This window comes from Magnolia sinica, chromosome 13 (genome assembly GCF_029962835.1).
Source record: "Magnolia sinica isolate HGM2019 chromosome 13, MsV1, whole genome shotgun sequence".
In the NCBI taxonomy this organism is placed as follows: Eukaryota; Viridiplantae; Streptophyta; class Magnoliopsida; order Magnoliales; family Magnoliaceae; genus Magnolia; species Magnolia sinica.
Window position 1 is genome coordinate 487,467 of NC_080585.1, and position 1,654 is coordinate 489,120.

At 42.8% G+C, this 1,654-nt stretch overlaps 1 protein-coding gene across 1 annotated transcript; it reads right to left on the reverse strand.

Moving 5' to 3' along the window:
* Positions 1-602: 602 nt before the first annotated feature.
* LOC131223941 (RING-H2 finger protein ATL18-like) lies at positions 603-1,049 on the reverse strand. Its single transcript, XM_058219540.1, has one exon. It carries the CDS (start codon positions 1,047-1,049, stop codon positions 603-605), a length of 447 nt encoding a protein of 148 aa, XP_058075523.1.
* Between the last annotated feature and the right edge of the window lie 605 nt (positions 1,050-1,654).

A 1,654-nucleotide genomic window follows, 5' to 3' on the forward strand; every position in this document is an offset into this window, starting at 1 on the left:
TGTGTGCCAATCAGACAGCGGATGAGTCAGCAGTCACCACTTTTTTTTTTTTTTTTTTTTTAAAAGACTGCGACGTGTCAGGTTTAAGTTTAGGTTAGGGTGAGCCCGAGCTCCAACCATTTACCTAATGGGCTAAATTTTATAGCCAGAGTCTTGATGTGCGGCTGGCCCTAACCCGACTGAGAAGGAGGCTGGGCTAGTTGACCATTGCTAACCCGAGAGACATAGAGAGAGATTTATGGAGCGGAAAGAATGAAAATTTCAACTAAGAAGAATTAATTGAAAATTTCAACTAAGAAGAATTAATTGACAACTAATGGTATTACTTACAACCTAAAAAAGAAGGAAAAAAAAATGATGAACGGCAGTACTGCGAGTGTACACAGAAAGTCCTGTCCATACGTTCGTCATTACCAGAGATGACAACGGCCATGACATTTAAAAAAAAAAAAAGAAAAAAAAAAGGCCGGGCCAAAGCAGGCACCACTACAGAACACCCCTTTCAAAGGAAGTGGGTCCCGCTTATCAGGACCAGCTGATGGCGATATTCTAATGGTCAATGGATATACACAAACGATACAAAGAGGAAATAAAAATAAAAATCAGTGAATGGTTAGAAGACCAGATCTCCCACAGCAAGCATGGTGCTCGAAGATAAGAGCCCTGCAGAGCGGGCACGTGAACCGATCCCGCTCCAACCAACTCCGTATGCACCCTGCATGGAATACGTGCCCGCAACCCGGCAGCCGGCTCACCTCCTCCTCTCCTTGGAAATCCCCCAAGCAAACCGAGCACAACCGGTCGACCTTGGCGTCCATACCCTCCACCTCATGGAATGCAACCACCGGAAGATCGTAGAACTGATCATCTCCGGTTACTCGTATGCAAGCCACGTGGGAGCACTCCATTGGCGGTACAGTCCTGAAAACCAGACGCAGTGTATCGAGAAGAGTTTGTTTGAGTCGTAGTAGTGGCAGCCAAACGCAAGAGTAGAAGATGATGGCAGGAACATGAAACTGAGATGGAGGAAACATGAGAGAAATCATCATTTCTTTGGAGAGAGAGAGAGAGAGAGAGAGAGAGAGAGAGAGAGAGAGAGAGAGAGGGGAATGTGATTTGGTGAAGGGGGAAGGAAGATGAAGGGTCATTTTATATAGGAGACTAATATCAAAATCTGGGCAACCTTAGATTTTTAAAACATCAATGAAAAAGAAAATATTTGACCTCAAACAGTTCCTCATATGCATTGCACTTTTCTGCAACATAAAGAAATACCATTTACTCTTTCTATAGAACTAACTCCCCCACTACTTTTAAAATGATCCCTCATTACTATAATCTTTATCTTTAGAGGACTTCACCCCATGTTAGGTGAGCTTCACATACAACCACCTCTTTTTGGCACATGCAATGTATTGTGAACCAACTTTCAGCTGTGAATGAGGTGGGGCCCACTAGTCACAAAATTCATTCTGATCAAATCCCAAGGCAGGTCACTTGGTATGGAGACAATGGACGTTTAAATCAAACATCCCAACTATTTGATTCTAAGCCACCGCGTCTGTGGCAAGATACATTTGTTGGACATGTGATTTTGCATGAAGATGTATATTTAATGGATTATTTTCAAATCTAAAATTTAAAGCTCAGGATC

Coding starts and splice junctions, on each gene's coding strand:
- LOC131223941 (XM_058219540.1), bottom strand. CDS start 1,049: ATGATGATTTCTCTCATGTTTCCTCCATCTCAGTTTCATGTTCCTGCC.